The following is a 17,550-nucleotide window of genomic DNA, read 5'->3' as shown; positions in this document are numbered from 1 at the left end:
CACTGGAAGTTTACCAAACTCTGTCAAACAGACTGGTAAGTTAATACCTGTACAGGAAAAAGAAAAAAAAAGTTCTCATTATGCTTCTAGGATCTAGAAAGTGTTGGCTACAATGTGGAGGTACGGTGTGCCTTTCCCGGGTTCCCCACTCTCTTCTGCAGCTTTCTCCACTCACGCCAGCCCTCAGGCCTGCAGAGCAAAACAAGGCAAACGGAAGCTGTCATGCACTGGAGGGGTGGAGGGGGCAGCTGCGTCACGGGCGCTGGCATCATACGTCTATGGCTTGGCTGTCCTTCACGTCTGCTGTGCTTGTGACGACCTCTAGTGGGAAACTTTCCAAGGGTTCCGTAGTGACAGAGGTCATCCCTTCCCGGTCCCAAGAGCCTGGCAAGTTCTCCAGACTGTAGGAGCTGGTGGCAGCTTGGCCGAAGCTGCTCTCCTCTGACCTGCTGGGGAGGACCAGGTGCAGGGACGTGTCCGAGGAGGAACCCCCCGAGGACAGGGTGGCTGAGATGGACTGCAGGGGCGTCAGCGTGCTTTCGGAGTGCGGAGAGATGCATCGCAGGAATTGCAAGCGGCCTTCCTGCACAACCTGGTAGTGGGAAGGCGAACCCGGCAGGGTTGGGGACTGATAAAGTTCGCCGTCTGCAGGACTCTGCTCCTGAGCTCCAGTCCGCTGGGGGCTGCCCCCCACGGAGGAGGGATCCACACTCCAAATGTCCGAGGTGACACTGCCATGACAGAGCTGTGCTTGGCTATAGGTGGCCCCGCCTGCTTGTAAGTGCAGGCACGGCTGGGGTGTGCTCCAGGCCATTCTGGGGGGTGAGTCTTCCCTGTGCACAGAGCAGAACCCCGATGGCTGCGGGGGTGACAGGACATTCTCCAGAAGCTGAATCACGTTCCTCATGTCCTTCCCCAACTGGGAGACCTCCTGGGTCAACGTTGTGACCTGTGTGGATGGAGCAAAGCAGAGACAACAGTTAAAGGCAGTGGCCGTGGCTGCGACAGGAAGGGAAATGAACTTAGGGGAAGGCTGCTCCAGATTTAACCAAGCACAGGGGGTGGTATCTGGATGGACATGCACTAGACATCTGAGTGAACATACAGCAGACATCGGAGTGGACATATGTTATAATCTAAAGCTACTTTCCAAAAGGTGCTCTAAGAAACGAGGGGGCTATCATCAAGTCTAGTTCCTACCCATGCCTACCTCACATATGTCCGAGAAAACTGTACCCCACATGGCTTTCTGTGCCTGTGACCATTCAAAAGTGGACACTTTCAGAATTGCCTCTGGGTGATTTTCAACCACCAACCTTTTGTTTAGAAGCTCAGCACTTAACCATTGGTACCAGAGACTCCCATGGGGATCTCAGGGAGACATAAATGTTGGGGGTACATAGCAGAGTTGTAGGAGTTCTTGAACTAAATTGGAGAGGTGTATTTATCACCCCCTACATCTCTTAAACGTGGACAGAATCTTTTGCTTTTCTGAACCTATAGGATGAAAAGAGCTGCAAAGAGTCATGCTGGACGACTCAGCACAAAACACGGATCTCACTCGCAAGCATGCAGCTCGGTGCCCGCCCACAGGAGACAGTCAGGAAAAGGCTGTTGCCATTTGCTGGTTGAGATCTACACCTAGTACCCTTGCAGGATAAACTGGCCTCCGGTGTGGTGAAGGCTTTACGTGAGATTTCACCCCAGGTTTGCTAGGGAGAGATTTCACAGAAAAAAGAATACTGTCAATAGCTGGAAAGAAATAGGTGTAACTGTGGGCTACCTGGAGTCCTGGGGCCAGTCACTGAACCCACATGGCCACAGAATGAGAACTCAGCTGTGTGGTACATGCTTTGCTCATGCGGAGGAGGGTTCTAGAAGGGGCCAGGCGGAGCTAGAGGAGGACAAGCATGACACGTGCTGAGCAATTTCTATCATCAGTTACGAGAGGTGACACAGGAAGTTAGAATGTCAATATCTGAAAGCCCTCATGGGTCAAGGAAGATTGTGTGATCTCCTCCAGAAACATTTATCTACGCAAAGGAGTAGACAGAGAAAAACCTCTCTCTTGTTGTCTAGCCTGTGCCTGTGTGAGGGCAATGATTTCAGTGTGGTTATTGCCAATGAGGAGAAAAAGATCTGGAATAGTCCCTCCAAGGGGGCCAGCCTGACTGTCCCCACTGGCCAGTCCTCCACGTGCTCCTGTCATCTTCCTGCTCTCTCAAGCTCTAGAACCCCATTATAGCCCCTTTTCTAAACTCCACTCTATACCGTTGTGTCTGATTCTGAAACTATCTGTTCCCTCCTTCTTTGGCCAGGGATGACCACCGCTGTGCTGGGTGGTGGGTCTGGCTGGACATGAGCCAGCACTGGTGGCCACAGACTCAGCTATGCCTATGGTACGCCACTCCCTGGAGAAGGGTTTGGGTTTAAGCCTTTCCTGACACTCATTTCCCAATTTTGAACCATGCAGTGTTTCCTTGCTCTGTTCTGGCAACTGCTTCCTGGTCCAAGAACAGGTTTCACATGAGCATAATCAAGTGTTGTGGAATTTCCATTCTTCTCAAGGTTAGCTACAGTTTGTTGTGATCCACAGTGTCAAATGCCTTTGCATAGTCAATGAAACACAGATAGACCTTCTTCTATGATTCAGCTTTTGGTCAAGACAAAATCATCTGACATTGATGATAATGTCTCTAGTGTAATGATCCCTTCTAAACCCAGCTTGTATTCCTGGAGGTTCTCTTTTGATGTACTGTTCCAGTCTGTTCAGATCATTTTCAGAAAGATTTTGCTTGTGTGTGATATTAGTGATATTGTTAGATAATCTCCACATTCTGCATGTTTCTAGAAGAGTTTATTCCTTGGAGAAGGACATTATGCTTGGGAAGGTTGAGGGACAGTGAAAGAGGGGAAGACCCTCAACAAGGTGGGTTGACACGGCAACTGCTGCAATGGACTCGAGCATGTCAGAGACTGTGGAGATGGCACAAGATAGGACAGCGTTAGATCGATTGTCTACGGAGTCGTTATAAGTCATACTTGATTGAACAGCACCTAGTAACAAAACACCTTTGGCTCCGGTACTGCTTCTGGCCAGGAAGATCTGGGACTGTTTTGCTGAGTGTCCAAAGGACAGAAGCTCCTGACATAAATGACTTTGAACACATCACAGACCAATTTTCATTGGTAGAAGCAAAGGAGAGGAAGCTGTCATTTTCGTGTGGTGTCATAATGTGTTAAGTAAGAGATTAAAAATCTTGACTTGTATCTTTGAGCTCCCATTATTGTGTTGTTGTTATGTGCCGTCGAGTCGGTTGCGACTCATAGTGACTCTATGTACAACAGCCCTAAACTTTGCTCTGTCCTGTGCCAATCACACTGTCTCTGACACTCCCATGCCAATTATCCCAGTCACTGCATCAATCCACCTAGAGGGTCTTCCTCTCCTACACTGTCCCTCTACCCTCCCAAGCATGATGTCCTTCTCCAAGGACCGGTCTCTCCTTACTAAAGACACGTGTGCCAAAGGCAGGGACAACACTGATACTAATGGTTAACTCCACAATAAGGGATATATCTTTTACTTTTTCTATAAAATGCTGGTCTGTCTGATACTTCTCTAAATCTGAACATTCAGATTAAGACAGACTAGGAAGAAGGATTGGCCATCCACTTCTGAAATAGAAGGCCTCTGAAAACCCTATGCACAAATAAACCCATAATGGTAGATGTGTCTAAAAGAGGAGTCAGACATTTACACTGAAGTACAAGTTCAGGACTTGTGACAGTCGCTATGTCTCTGGGAACACAACCCCCAAACACTCAATAATCAGGGAGCAGTCTTCTCCTCAGGACCCTTAACACTGTCATTGCTGTTGGGTTGGCTCCCACTCAAGGTGACCCTCCATTCGGCAAATGAGTCTATAAATCTTAGTGCAACACAACTGTCCATGTTTCTCTGGATTTGAACTGCCAGAGATGTTCATGTTTTGGGTTATGTGACATCAAGGAGGGTTTTTGTGGTCTGTTTGTTGTTTTTTTTTTTGGTTGTTGATAATGGCTTTCCTAGCCATTGACTTTGACTTTGCCACATGGCGGGGCAGGATCATACAAAGGGATTGACTTGTCTCACCATCTCTCTAGGTTTAAATCCACAAGGGGATTGTCTTGTCTCACCATCTCTCTAGGTTTAAATCAAGTGGTTTTGGCAGAAGAAACTGGGAATGTCAATAAAAGGAAGCGGAAGCAGTGTGCATCACAGGGGCTAGAGATTCCAGTGCCAGGTAGACTGCGATTCATGTAAGAACAGCAGCTTCAGCAGAGAACAAGAGACTAACCTGAGAGAGAGAGACTGCTGCCTCACGGAGCCAGAGGCAGAGACCTTCATTCAAGCTGGCTGAAGGACTGAGGGAAGATATCATAACTGGGATGGGTAAGGGAACTTTGTAACCCTGACCTAACCTGTAGGCCTGAAGGTCAAGGGCCTATGACCGCATTTGAGAAGCTGTCTGGACTGAGGGACTCTATCCTGTATCCTGCTACCCTGTTAACTTCCCTGACAAAGTCCATTATCATAAGTATGGTTCTGCAGTCTGTGTAGTCATTGTAACACATTTCAGAACCAGTAAAGCTGTGATATTAGTGTCGGAATGACGAATAGAAGAGATCATGTCTGATCTTACAGAAATTAGTTTTGTGCTATAGATGCTGTTGATGGGGACAGTTCCCCTTTCTGGAGTTAGCAAAAGTTAGAACTCGCTACTCTTATTTTTACAGGTTAGTAGTACAACTCGATACAAACTATGCCATTAGAGCTCGAATAAAATTCACTGGAAGACTTATTTTCTTAAAAACTACATTGTTGTTGTTGTATATTGTTCAGTTGGAAATGACTCATAGCTGACCCTCCATGAGTTTTAAGAGGCAACTTAATTCCCTAAGAGAAGACTGTCCGTCTTCCTCCTGTGGAACAGTTGGTGGTTTGAACTGCAGGTCTTTGGGATGGCAGCACAGCTCCTTACCACGAGGCCACCTATTTTTAATCATTGATGGTCACCAGGAGATGAGATTTGACACAAGGTTAGCTTTTTCTGGAGTATGTTTATCCATCGAAATGAGGACAAATGATATTTCAGGAAGTAGGGTTCATGAATTCGCCAATTCTTGGTTAGATTTATTAACTGGCTATCACATTTCTCCTTTTATTGTTATAATAATATATATATTTTAGAATGAATTTCCCAATGATTTGGTTGTATTATCATGAACCACAAAAAGCAGCTCAATTCATTGGCTAAATAACACGAAGGGGAAGGAAAAGGCAATTCAATCTCAGTAACAATGCCAAGTCGAGATTGCTGTTTTGAGAAGGCTCTCATCAACATTTAAATATGCATTCATAATTAACCAAGCAACTTAATTCATTCTACTTTTTGGGAGCACATTCTGAAACTAATCCTCCCTGGCAGGCTCACCAGGAGGCAGCGCCCCTCAAAAGCAGGCATCTGAAAAAGGCCAGAAGGAGGTTTTCTCATCTCTCAGGCCTCCAACTGGTAACACCTGCCTTGAAATTGCTAAGTCAAACTTTTCCGTGTTGCTGCTGGCACAGAATTCCAGGGACTCAACAGAATACTAGTCTAGGCTTTCGTGCAGATCGTTAATGTCTACAGAGGAAAAGGGGTATCTCTGAGTTGCGTAACGAAGACCGGAAATGGTGAATCTGAGAAGACTGAAGGTGCTTTGATATTTTCATTCCACATTGTTGATAGAACCTGCCTACTCAAGGGCATGAAATTCAGCTCATTGCCACTGAGGGAACCAACTCATAGCTGGCCATCCGGTGGGTTTTCAGACTGTAAAGCTGTGGAAGGAGCTTGACCATCGTTCTACCTTGGTGCCATTTTTGAGTTAACACCACAGTACCCTATGCACTAGGCTACTAGAGCTCCCTGAAGTACATGGTCCCACTTAAATCAGTAACACAGGATTTCTGCACTGGCTGGTTTGATCTTAAACCAATTTGCTCTTTTCCCAGAAATTAAGAGAAGGTTGTTGTTGTTGATTGCCACTGAATCGAGGTTGACTCATAGCGACTCTATGAACAAAAGACCTAATGCCTTTCGATAGCTATTGTTGTTTCTCCAAGTTCATAGAGTTTCCAGAGGCATGTGGTTTAGGAAGTAGATGCCACTCCTGCTTCCCAACCTGTTTTACAACTAGGAGCTCCACTAAACACTGTCCACATTGGGAAACCATTCTGGTATTTGATACCCCAAAGGTACAAGGTTCAGCATCACAGCAAACCCAGGTTACTTCATACAGCACATTGACAAAGAGTGATGTGCAAAGTGGAAGACTATTCCTCCAGATATAACAGCACTAGTCTCATTGAGCAGTGGTTAAGTGTCGTCATATTTGAATATGACTCAGAATAAGCTTTGTACAAAAGACCTGAACTCTGTTCTCTGATTAACATCATTTCTGTACATTTATAAGAGAGTTTGTAGAATTTCCAGAGTCATCTAGTTTAGGAAGTGGATGCCACTTCTGTTTCCCAACATTGATCAATCTGGAATCTCATTCAAACACTGTACATAATGGGTAATCATTATGGTATTTGACATAACTGTGGAACAGTGTTCAGCATCACAGCAACTCCAAGTTATTCAGTACAGCAAATAGACAAATGATTGCTGTGTCTTTAAAAGAATGCCTACAGGATTTTAAAGTCACACTCTCAAGCAGGCCTCAGGCTTTGACCTTTGTCAGAACAGTAACACACAACAAAATGACCCCAGAAAGCTCCCTTGCCTGACTTCCACCAAGACAAGACTTCCACCGAGACAGAGACAGACGTGAGCCAGCCAGCTAACTTCCAGAGTGAAGGGAGACTTCAAAAGCCCCAGGCCCCAGGCCAGCCCACAAACCTATTGCCTCATCAATGATTTTAAAGTCACACCCTCGAGCAGGCCTTGGTCTTTGCCCTTAGAACAGTAACACACACCAAAAGGTAGACAGTAAAAAAAACAGATGTTGTTATTTTTATGTGCCATCGAGTCACTTGCGACTCATAGCGACCCTATGTACAACAGCTCCAAACTCTGCTCTGTCCTGTGCCAATCGCACTGCCTCTGACACACCCATCCCAATTACCCCAGTCACTGAATCAATCCACCTCATAGAGGGTCTTCCCCTCCTGTGTCGTCCCTCCACCCTCCCAAACATGATGTCCTTCTCCAACGACCGGTCCCTCCTTACTACATGTCCAAATATGTCAGACGAAGCCCCAGAATCCTTGCCTCCATGGAGCCGCCCAGTTTAACCCTCTCCAAGATGAATCTGTTTGTTTTCCTAGCAGTCCATGGTACCATAAATACTCTTCTCCAGCACCACAGCTCAAAGGTATCAATTCTTCTATCCTCCTTAGTCACTGTCTAACTCTCTGATGCATAACAAGTGATAGCAAAGACCATGGCCTCTATCAGATGCACCTTAGTCTCCAGAGAGACACCATTGCTCTACAGTACTTTGGAGAGGTCCCTAACAGCAGACATTCCCATTGAAATACATCTTTTAATTTCCTGGCTCCTGGTGCCAAGAGTGTTGACTGTGGAGCCAAGCAAACTAAAGCTGTGAACAATCTCAATCTCTTCACCATTCATCCTGATGCTGCCAATAGGTCCAGTGGTGAGAATCTTTGTCTTCTTGACGTTGAGCCTCAGTCCATACTGAAGGCTGCAGTCCTTGACCCTCTGCAGCAAGTGCATGAGGTCCTCCTCAGTTTCAGCAAGCAAGGTTGTGTCATCTGCATAACGCAGATTGTTGATAGATCTTCCACCAATCCTGATGCTGCATTTCTCCTCATAGAGCCCAGCCTCCAGGATAATCTGTTCTGATTACAGGTTGAAAAGCCTTTTTGTCTTGCTCCAGTGGTTTAGTGGAAAGGTGTTGCACTGCCACCCCAAAGGCAGGGAGTTCAAATTCCACTGGTTGCTAGTTAGTAGAGAAATGAGTAGTCTCTTTTCAAGTTCTTTACAACCTCTGAAAATCTGTTGGAGGCTCAGCTATGAGATGGTTTCTATGTGACAGAATGTAAGAACAAGAACAAAAATGCTTACAATTTGCCTTTTATCAAAGGTTGATTTAAGACGTAATCATTGAAGTGTGATTTTACATTTTAGGCACCTCAATAATTACATTATTCAAGAAACATTTGAATTAATTTATAATAAAAAGTCTCTCAGTTGCATTTCCCTATTGGTCTCAAAATACTGTTAATACAGGGAGGAGTATTTTATTGGTGTCTTGTCTATAACATGGGACAACTAAGATACAGAGGTTAAATGGCATTTCTAAGGTCCCAGTTTCATAAGTGACAGTCTGATTTTTCTGCAGTAAGAGATTGTCACATAAAAAGGAGACATCCCCTTAAGGAGAGTAGAGAGAGTTTGCTAGAAGTGGTTGGACTCTGTGAAGAGCACTGATAACTGAAAAAGGTAACTTCCTGGGTACAAGTTGTCTGAAATGTGAACTGAACAGCAGATAAGTCAACGGTGTCATCTATGAATGCGAGAGATGTTGGGACATGGGAAAAAGGTCTCATAATAAATTATTAACAAACAAACACAACCAGTGTGGAAACTGATTCAGGGATATCCTGAGGGGTCCAGAGTAGAAGTGCCTAAAGGCTTTTCAACAACTGCTTTTTAAGGAGAACGCAGAGACCTATATCCAATGCACTTTCTAGTGGACTTGAACCTACAACTTTGCATTTAGCAGCTGTACACATTTTCCATTGCTATCATTCAATATGATAATGTCCAACCACGCGAGAATGGTCACCCATGGTGGACAGTGTTTGGTGGAGCTCCCCCATTAAAACAAGCTTGGAAGCAGGAGAGGCATCCACTTCCAAAATGTCTTGTCTCCGGAAACCCTATGAACAGTGCTCATCAGGTCTTCTGTTCATAGGGTCGCTATGAGTTGTCTATGACTAGACAGCACCTAACAATAGCAATGACAACATAGAGAGACCTATGTTGGCCTAGTGGACAGAAAGTTATGCTATCAAGCCCAAAGTGAGTGATTTAAATCTGCGGCCCTCAGGCCTGGTTCAAATTGTTGTTGTTTTTTTGTCAAACATTCTTCTAGGTGGTATAGCACTGGTCTGTGCATTGCTGTACAGAAGTAACTCGTGGTTGCTGTGATGCTAAACACTGTGACACTGATGTGTCAAATGCGATAATGGTCACCCAGGGTGAACAGTGTTTGGTGGAGCTTCCCAATTAAAACAAGCATGGAAGCAGGAATGGCATCCACTTCTGAAATGGCTTGCCTCTGGAAACTCTATGAACAGTGCTCAGGTCTTTCATTCATAGGGTCGCTATGAGTTGTCTACGACTCAACGGCACCTAACAACAGCAACAATCATTGAGGAACTCCAAAACAAATTATTTCAAATTATTAAAAAAAAAAAAGGTTCACAAGAAAGGAACATCTGGAACCAGTGAAAATGTTAGCAAAGTCCTATTTCTAAGGAAGTATTTTCCTGGTCTTCAAAATAATCAGACACTTCCCTGTGCGTGAAATACTTTGGTCCAGTCAGGTCCCTGACATGTCAGTCTTACTGTCTTCTGGTTACACATGTGAGGTCGTGACCGCTGAATGAGAATTCAGATGACTGCTTGGCTCTGGGAGTGGAAATAAACATTCACTTTTTCAGAAAACAAAATTACTGTACTAGTTTGAACTGAAAGGAACAAGCACACCAGGAAGCAGGAACTCTTTCTTTAGCACTTAGGGGTGATCATCAATTTATGTTAGGGAAGACTGCTGTCACCTTGTCTCCAGGGACACTCCCCTGCACTTTATTAAAGTTGCATGAGGGAAGCAATCCCGTAGAGCAAGGGAACACTCCCTTTACAAGGACAAAGCCAGCTGTCACAAGGCAAGCCGGCATCTCCTGGAGGTGGAGACCCCAGTGACAGAGAAGGTGACAGCAGACTGCCAGAGAACAGGGTAAGGTGGGAGTGTACCAATCCGATCCGTTTCACTGTCTATTGTCTACCATTTCCTCCCAGGCTTACTAACAGAACTCACTGTAAAACAGAAACCACCTTGGTCTTCATCAAAGGTGAAGGCACCAAAAAATGCAACGTCTGTACTTGCAAAGGTGAGAGGCTCAGATGTTTGCTAAAAATGATGTGTCGCTACGTAAAGTGGATTCTGTCCACTCTCAGGGCAACTATTGTGAAAATAGGATAACTGAGCAAGATGTGTAGAAATGTTCCAAAGAGGAAGGGGAAGGGAAGGAGAAGGAACAAGAAAAGGGGCAGGTAAAAAAACCATGGAGAAGCTGGTGGGTGGAGGGGCTGTGAAGGATTGGGAAATGTTCCTTGAAAGGACAGGATGATGATAGCGATAGAGCAATGGTAATGAATTACCTAAAATGTCCAGTGTGGAAAACAGTGTATATGAACTGTATGACCTTATGTAAACCAATATAAAAGAAAATTAAAAAAGTCATAATGGTGAAAACAATGTATATGAACTTTATGAACCTTAGGTAAACCAGTATAAATAAAATAAAATAAAATAGTTATAATGGTGAAAAACAATGTATATGAACTTTACAATGTATATGAACTTTATGAACCTTACATAAACCAGTATAAAATAAAAAAGTTATAATGGTGAAAAACAGTGCATATGAACTTTATGAATCTTATGTAAACTGAGTATAAAATAAAAAAGTTATAATGTATATGAATGTATAAATACAAAGTACATAAACGAAACACAATGTATAAGAATGATTGTATAAAACACGGAGTAAATGTTCCCAAAAAAATCAGAATTGGCTTTACAAAGAGATAAGCCCATTAACAAAAGAGAGTTGATTTTGATTAAGCTAGTAAAAATTTTCCCACTTATCTACATCAATAACTGTTAAAAAAAACCCTTCAAATACTTGCATGGCTCAGAAAACACAATCTCTTTTGGCAACGTTACTCTAATACCCTTCACAGCTTAAGTTCATTGTTTAGTGGCCCAGTTTCTTGCATTTCACACCACTGGTATGTTCACAGCGAGGCTTCCATGTTCTGGAACATTCTGTTTTCTCTGACCAGGAGGCTTTGTGCTTTGCCCCTTTCTGCCTGCTTACTTTCTTCTCTCCATTCAAGTATCTTCTAAAATTCTACCTTTTCTACAGAGCTTGATTCTGATCTCCTAGCGATGCTCACACAGCAGCCTAAGTCCTGACCATTTTGCCTCATATGGAGGTTTGTTAAGCTATATGTCTCCTGAAGAGCAGACGTTGTATTGTTCACCTTAGTGTCTCCTGGACCTCGGATAATATGTAGAAAACACTGCTCACTGGTAAATCTGGAATGTACAAAGGAATGCAATGACTGTAAGTTTGAAGAATTTTTTTGTTTTGTTTTCATGTTGTCTTGGATCATGAGTTTATCTTTTTCTGTAATTTTAACATAAATATCCTGTAGAAACTATACTAAGATTGCAGCACAACTTCTTGCCACTCCGCCATCAGAGGTCCCTCCTGTAGAAACTATATTGGAAACATCTGTGATAGATCTCTTTATTTCAAGTAACTGTAGTCAGACCAAGTATTCTGTTCAAGCTTTATATGTTTCCTATACCACATTCTCAAGTACTGTCTAATTTCCAGGTGACATTTTCACTCATAAGAATCCCTTCTCTCTCTTTTCTGCGTTTCCTTCATAATTAGAGAAATGAGTAATCTCTTGGCCAAGCGTTCTGCTGGATTTCATGCATCGTACTCATTTGCTCTTTGTTACAGGATCAGGCTGATTTCAGTGAGTAGTTCTAAATGTCTGGGAAATACTTATTGTTTTCCATGTCTTATGAGGGAGCTTTGGTGGTCTAGGGGTAAGAAACTACGCTGCAATCTCAAAGGCATGTGGTTCAAATCCACCAGCTGCTCCACGGGAGAAGGATGGGCAATCTCCTCTTGTGTGATTAACTGCCTCTGAAAACCTGTTGCAGGGTCAGCTATGCGCTGGCTCTGACTCAAAGGCACACAGTAACAACAGCAACAACAAAAACTCCATTGTGAATTCAGTATGACACATTCCTTTAGGCTAATCAGTTTTCATTTTCAAGCTGAACTTTCATACACCATTTTCTATCCCTAAGATGCTGCCTGGGTAGCTATTTTAGATATGGCCTTCCTATTTTTTTTTTAAATTTTAATTTTATTATTTTTTGTGCGTGTACCGTCAAATCAGATCTGGCTGGTACAGGAAGAGATTGCCTCTCCTTCGCCAGCAGAGCATCTGGTGGATTTGAACCGTGTACCTCTGGGACTGCAGTGCACCTTCTTGCCACTAGGCCACCAGAGCTCCCTGGCCTTCCCATTTTTTACTTAAAATATTGGGGGTGTGGGGGTGTAGGTGGGGGGGGATTGTGTACCAATGAAGGAGTTTGTCTTTTGCTTTTCAAGGAGAAGACCGAACTGGGGGTGGGGGGTGAGTGGGTAGGGAGAAAAGTGCAACAATGAATGAATGGAAATCCAAAATCTCTGTAGATGTTCATTGAAATTAATAAAAAAAAAAAAGAAAAAAAGATAATATTTAAAGAAAACAAGATTAGACATTATTTTCTGCTATATTAAGTTGTTGTTGTTAGGTGCTTTCAAGTCAGTGTGACTCAAAGTGACCTTACTCACAACAGCTTCAAACCTTGCCCAATTCTGTGACATCCTCACGGCCTCCACTGTGCACAAGCTCCTTAAGCAGTCTCCGTGTCTCTGATGGTCTCTGATGGCCTTCTCCTCACTCCCTCCTCTATTTTCCACGCCGGGCTTCCTTCTCTAAGCGCCGCCGCCTTCTGATAACATGCTTGTGCCTCTGAGACTATGTCTTGATACTATACCATCCTTGGCTCTAAGGAGCATTCTGACTGCACTCAAGTCACATCCTCTTGATCTCTTGTCTTCTTTTACTTCCTATTTTGCCTCTGTGTCATCTTTTTACAGACAAGAATCCCTCAGATTGAAATTGAAAACTGTTGCCCAAAACTTCCAAACCAGTGCCCGTTCACCATCTGCACAGCCAATTGTTCATCTCCAAGACTGAGGTCTCCCTTCCAGTGTCCCAACTGTTAGGAAGAAGGAGTGGCAGAAACACCATCTGTGCCTCCAAGTGGCTCACTTTTTCTGTCCAAAACTTCGGAGACTCTCGAGAGTTGCCCCCTTTTCTGTTCTCCCTGCACTGAGTTTCGACACACAAACCATGAGACGCCCAGCAGATTTCCAGGCAACATGACCGCCTGCCATGAACACAGACACATACATGGAACAACAGACTTGCCAACAGCCCATGATGATCTGTGTACCCATATTTCAATGCCCGTGAGGAGGGAAACAATAATCACTGTACGTTTCTATTTCTACTACCTCTGGAGCTTCTGCTGGCTTAGAAATAGTCATTGTATCCCACATAATGAGAATGCATGGCTTTCTCCTCTCATGTATAAACATGATCCAGTGTTACTGCTCACTTTCTTTTTTGCTTGATTATTTTAATTATTAATAATGTTAATGAAAATTTACAGAGATTTTGGATTTCCGTTCATTCATTGTTGCACTTTTCTCCCTGCCCACGCCCCCCACTCCCAAGTTCACTCTTCTGTTTGAAAAGTAAAAGAAAAATTCTTTCATTGTTATGCAATCCCTCTCCCCCCCCACCGCCAAGTCCACTGTGCAGCCTTCACTCTGGACTCCTGTCATGACAATAATGCCTAATCATATATCCCTTTTAAAACAGTTCTCTCCCTCATCTGTTTCAATGCCGTATATATTATTTATCACATATTTCTCAGTCTTCCCCCAACCCCAATGTCAGTCCCATTTTACAACAAACACTCACTTTCTTCTGCATAATATTTTCACAAGGGTTATGTTATAAGGGATAAAGGATATAATTGTCTGTTAAAGTTTAGTTCCTATACAGTAGGCATTGGATTAGAATTCCAGGTAGCTAGGTTTGCTAATAAGTTACAGGTCCTAAGTTTAGTTAAGGACTTGTGTAAGGTGGAGAGAACTAAGCCAGGAAACACTTTAACCAAAATGAAAAACACAGATTGATGTATCTAATACCTCTTCTGCCTCAGCATGGATACACCCACCATTCCTGCTAATATTTTTATTCAGTTAATAGAGAGAAGTTGAGTCTCTCAATTTTTTGCATTGCCTTGCATTAATCTCTGCAGTATAAATCAGTCCTAACAGTAATAATTGGAACCATTTGGAGATATTGATTAAAGTCCTACACTAAAAATCTAAAATTTAAAACAACTATGAGATATCATCTCACTCCAGTAAGAATAGTAAAATTTAACAGGATAGCAAATCATAAATGCTGGCGAGGTTGTTGTGGAGAAACTGGAATCCTTATTCACTGTTGGTGGAAATGTAAAATGGTACAACTATTGTGGAAGGAGATGTGGCGCTTTCTCAAAAAGTTGCAAACAGAAATGCCATTTGACCCAGTAATTCCACTACTGGGAATATACCCCCAAAAGACCATAACTGCCACCCAATCAGATATATGCACACCCATGTTTATTGTGGCTTTGTTCACAATAGCAAAGAGTTGGAAATAACCTAAGTGCCCATCAACAAATAGAGAAGCTCTGGTATAGTCACACAATGGAATACTATGCTTCATTGAAAAACAAGGAACTCATGAAACATCATACAAAATGGGTGACCGTGGAGGATATTATGCTCAGTGAAATATCTCAGCCACAAAAGGAAAAATACCGCATAGTGCCACTGTTGTAAAATGGGACTGATATTGGGGTTGAGGGTAGACTGAGAAAGAGGGGATAATGTGTACTGCATTGAAACAGATGAGGGAGAGAACTGTTCAAAAGGGATATATGATTAGGTATTCTTGTCATGACAGGGGTCCAGAACAAAAAGGCTGCGTAGTGGAGTGGACCTTGGGGGGAGGGATTGTAAAATAAGGAAAGAATTTTTCTTTTACTTTTCAAAGAGAAGAGCGAACTGGCAAGGGAGGATGGGCAGGGAGAAAAGTGCAACAATGAATGAATGGGAATCCAAAGTCTCTGTAAACTTCCATTAAAATTAATAATACTAAAAAAAGAATCTAAAATTTTGAGCCACTGCAGGCAAATGGTGAAGGTTTGAACTTTGTAATACAAGCATGTGCAGCCTGGTGTTGATGAGAATTGAATAGAGAGCAGTGAGGGTCTGGAGGTGTGAGTATTATTGTTTTTATGCTGCTGAGTTGGAAGCAACTCATAGCTGACCCTCCAGCAGGTTTTCAGAGGCCGTAAATCACACTGGAGGAGATTGCCCATCTGGTGGATTCAAACAAGTCTGTAGGTCGGCAACACAGCTTTTACCACTAAGCCACCAGAGAGGTGTGAGTACAATGGGCCTTTATTGTCCTTTATTCGCAGCTCTAGCCACTGCACAGATCCTGCAAAAGAAGGAACTTTATAAACATTTGCTGATACATGAGTCAATTAATAAACACTAAATGTCATGGCTAATTTTCTAGCTTGAGCGTCTGTTATTTGCAACTGAACAGAGACAGCTCACGATCACGAATCTCTAAATTCAAGATGTTGTTGTGTACTAGCGAGCTGGATCATAGCTGACCCTCCTGGGGGTTTTCGGATGCAGGTCATCGCATGGGCGGGGACTTCCCCTCCTTCTCCCGCGGAGCAGTTGGTGGCCTTCAGGACTGCGGTGCAGCTTCTTGCCTCTAAATAGCTCTATACCTCTGCAGCAGGTAAGGGAATGTCATATGATCTAGCTGCCTCAATCAATACACAGAACAGATCATCTGGGAGGCTGGGCTCTATGAGGAGAAATGTGGCATCAAGATTGGAGGAAGTCTCATCAACAATCTGCGTTATGCAGATGACACAACCCTGCTTGCTGAGACTGAGGAGGACCTGAAGTGCTTGCTGCAGAAGGTCAAGGACTGCAGCCTTCAATATGGATTGAAGCTCAACATCAAGAAAACAAAGATTCTCACCACGGGGCCAATTGGTATCATCGTGATGGATGGCGAAAAGATTGAGATCCAAATCAGCTTTAGTTTGCTTAGCTCCACAGTCAATACTCTTGGCACCAGCAGCCAGGAACTTAGATGTATTGTGTTGAGAAAGTCTGCTCTCAGAGATCTCTCCAAAGTACTGAAGAGCAGTGATATCAGTCTGGAGATTACGGTGCTCCTGATACAGGCCAAGGTCTTTGCAATCACTTGCTATGCATCAGAGAATAGGACAATGACTAGGGACGATAGAAGGAGAATTGATGCCTTTGAGCTGTCTGTGGAGCTGTGTTGGAGAAGAGTGTTGAATATATTACAGGCTGCGAAAAGAACAGATTCATCCTGGAGAGGGTTAAATCTGGCTGCTCTTTGACAGCAAGGATTCTGAAGCTTTGTCTGACATGCTTTGGACGTGTTGCAAGGAGAGATCAGTCCTTGGAGAGGGACATCATGCTTGGGAGGATGGAGGGACAGCACAGAAGAGAAAGACCCTCAATGACATTGACTGATTCAGTCTCTGGGGCAACGGGGGTAGGCGTGTCGGAGACAAAAAGATTGGCACAGGACAGGGTTTAGGGCTATTGTACATAGGGTCACTATGAGTTGCAGGTGACTTGATAGCACATAACAACAACAGTTGTCTCAAAGTGGTCCTAATCCTTCAATATGGAAGCTTTTACACAGTGTTTCAACATGGTTTACACTATTCATTCATGGAGTGGTTACTGGTGATCTACTGTCCCAATACACCATACACTGTCGGTCTTTGGAGCTCGATCATGTGTTTTGACGCCAACACAAATTTGCTGGGTTTTTTTGTTTTGTTTTTTTAATTAATTTAATGAAAGTTTACAGAGACTTAGGGTTTCCAGTCATTCCTTGTTGCACTTTTCTCTCTGCCCACCCACTTCCTCCAATTCACTCTTCTTGAAAATAAAAAGAAAATCTCTTTCATTGTTATACAATCCCTCCCCCCTCAAGTCCACACCACTATGCAGCTGTCGTTCTGGACTCCTGGCATGACAATAATACCCAATCATATATCCCTTTTAAACAGTTCTCTCTCTCATCTGTTGCAATGAAGTATACATCATTCCTCTCCTCTTTTTCTGTCTTCCCTCAACTCTGATGTCAGTCCTATTTTATAACAGTGGCACTATGCAGTATTTGTTCTTTTGTGACTGAGATACTTCACTCAACATAATGTCCTCCAGGATCACCCATTTTGTATAATTCATGAGTTCCTTGTTTTTCAGTGTAGCATAGTATTCCATTGTGTGAATATATCAGAGCTTCTCTATCCATTTGTTTGTTGATGGGCACTTGGGTTGTTTCCAGCTTTTTGCTACTGAGAACAAAGCCGCAATAAACGTTGTTGTTGTTGTTATGTGCCATCGAGTCGTTTCCGACTCATAGCGACCCTCTGTACAACAGCCCTAAACCCTGCTCTATCCTGTGCCAATCGCATTGCCTC

The 17,550-nt window shown here is 43.4% G+C and overlaps 1 protein-coding gene across 1 annotated transcript in view; it reads right to left on the bottom strand.

Annotated features, from left to right (window-relative positions):
- Positions 1 to 268: 268 nt before the first annotated feature.
- The window catches only part of KCNH8 (potassium voltage-gated channel, subfamily H (eag-related), member 8), a 427,975-nt gene continuing 410,693 nt past the window's right edge, over positions 269 to 17,550 (bottom strand). Inside the window, exon 16 of the mRNA XM_006883339.1 lies at positions 269 to 949. Within this exon, the coding sequence (XP_006883401.1) occupies positions 269 to 949 (681 nt within the window). The remainder of the gene's footprint in view (positions 950 to 17,550) is intronic.

The sequence above is a fragment of the Elephantulus edwardii genome, unplaced genomic scaffold, assembly GCF_000299155.1.
Source record: "Elephantulus edwardii isolate Elephantulus edwardi_28Jun2011 unplaced genomic scaffold, EleEdw1.0 scaffold00027, whole genome shotgun sequence".
NCBI classification, from domain to species: domain Eukaryota; kingdom Metazoa; phylum Chordata; class Mammalia; order Macroscelidea; family Macroscelididae; genus Elephantulus; species Elephantulus edwardii.
This window is presented reverse-complemented; position numbering and strand designations above follow the sequence as displayed.